This window comes from Echinops telfairi, unplaced genomic scaffold (assembly GCF_000313985.2).
Source record: "Echinops telfairi isolate 266 unplaced genomic scaffold, ASM31398v2 ScPeMD7_5;HRSCAF=22, whole genome shotgun sequence".
Taxonomy (NCBI): Eukaryota; Metazoa; Chordata; class Mammalia; order Afrosoricida; family Tenrecidae; genus Echinops; species Echinops telfairi.
In genome coordinates, this window is record NW_022103901.1 from 40426645 (window position 1) to 40428671 (window position 2027).

Here is a 2027-nt window from a genome sequence, read left to right on the forward strand (position 1 = left end):
GGGAGCCCTTTACATTGCGAGGGCTGCCTGGTTCATCACTGCCTTAGGACGCCTGAAAATGGGACCAGCTTTTATGAACTGCCCATCTCCGTTTCCTGCCCCAGAGGGGCGCAAATCTGACAGTGCCAGGAGGGGTGAAAAGAGGCATTTTCTTGTCTCCAACAAGCAGGGCTCCATTCTGAGCACCCCTAATTAAAATCACACCTGCTTTGTCCCACAGCATTTGGATGGTGTCACCTAAGTGCGCGGCTCCCAAGAGGTCCCCGCCTGCACACACCAGGGCAACAGCCTGTGGGAACACATGCTCAGAGCAGACGAGGAGACTCCAATAGAAGTTACAGATAAAAGCCACAGGATTTGGAATGTCAACAGTATGCACTGACGCCAATGCTACTTTCATAAAAACATCACTACTACACAGAAATACTTTATTTCTCCCGGTTCTGGTAGTAAATACAGAGAAGAGCAAGTACAAAGTAGACTTTACTTCAGAAAGCAGGTTCTTATGCTTGGGGAAAGGTATCTGTTATCTTTGAAGCCAGTTTCAGTCCGGGCCCCACTCGGGGGACAGGTTCTGGGTACCGGAAGCCTCGGGCTGAGCCAGGGAGTTAGGATGACTGGGGCACTCTGGGTTTCCTGGGCGGCTGTCTGGGGGTCTGAGGCACTTTCCGAGCAGATCTGCTAGAGGTGGTGAAGAACTTGGGCTCAGGCTTTCTGGGAGTCTGCCTGGGGTCTTTTTTCCCCGGAGCTGAGTTTCGTTCGTTCCCGACCTCTTCTCCAACTCTTGGCTTCTTCCCCAGGCCCCTCGCGGGGGTGCCTAGCTCTGCAGCCTCTGGGGTCTCCAGTGCCAGGGGAGCCTTTCTCTTCTTCCCAAGAGGGGTGCTGGCACCTGGACTCTTTTTCGGAGACTTCTTTGCTGTGGTACCTTTTTGTAGCTAATAAAAAGAGAAAAGGTTTTAGGTCGGGGTCGGGGGATGGGATATGCATGATAATATCACTCTCGCTATTGCTTGCTCTTGTGTCCCCGAAGGGACACGGCTCCTTGTGTGAGGGAATGGCATTCCCTTTTGCTTGACAGGTGTTTTGAAAGGTAACAAGAGGACCTTAGTACACTGGCTCAAAGGAAACCCATCTTTCCTTGTGGCTAACAGGAGCCTTGGTGGCGCAGTGATGAAGTGGCGGAACAGGCTGGCAGCCTGTGAAGACTGCCCTGGGGTCCCTCGGCGCTCCTCTTGTCATACACGGGCTCTGGCTGGAGACGCCATGGGGATGGGCTTGCTGTGGTGGAGGTAAGGACAGAACCCAGGCTGGAGGCCGGCAGAGGTTCCCTGAGACCCAGCGTCACGCGGAATGGGGCCTTTTTTGCACATGGCCTGCCCAGGGCAGGGGTTCCTCACCTGGCTGAGGAGCCTGTTAGAAAACCCATTTCCTGGAGATTGAGGACCTCTGACGAGAACGGGTGCATTCAGGGTGGTATGGCCGCATCCCAGAGGCCCTTTGAGAGGCCCGTGCTGCACACATGGAAAAGACCCAGAGGACCCTCTGACCCAGACACTGTCCAGCCCAAAGCCAGGCTCCACAGCACATGCTCTCCCCAAGTGTCTCATGCATAGCCCGGTGCACTACAAACTCTTGCGGACCACCTGCACTTCTCCGAGCCCACTGCTAGAACACAGGGCATTTCTGATGCCGGCCTGTGCAGGGAGACACCACCTCCTACACTGGTTCCCAGAGGGCTCTGATGGCTGCCAGTCAGCTCTGATTCTTCACCTTCAATTCCGAACCCACTGCCCACCAGTCTCTACAATGAATCAAGCCCAACTATTCTAAAAACAACAAGACAGCCTACAAGTCATACCAAGACCATGTGGGTTCATTTCAAGTACCACATATACTCATGTATAAGCCGAGTTTTCCAGCACATTTTAAATGCAGTTTTTGTGGTAAAATTGAGTGTCTTGGCTGATATTTGGGTTGGCTTATACTCGAGTATATACGGTATGTGAAAAAATACAGCAACTGGGGGG

General features: G+C 53.1%; 1 protein-coding gene across 1 annotated transcript in view; it reads right to left on the reverse strand.

Moving 5' to 3' along the window:
• Positions 1-414: 414 nt before the first annotated feature.
• The window catches only part of RSL1D1 (ribosomal L1 domain containing 1), a 10844-nt gene continuing 9231 nt past the window's right edge, over positions 415-2027 (reverse strand). The window contains exon 9 of the mRNA XM_030889003.2: positions 415-935. Coding sequence (XP_030744863.1) covers positions 609-935 — 327 coding nt within the window. The 3' untranslated portion in view covers positions 415-608. The remainder of the gene's footprint in view (positions 936-2027) is intronic.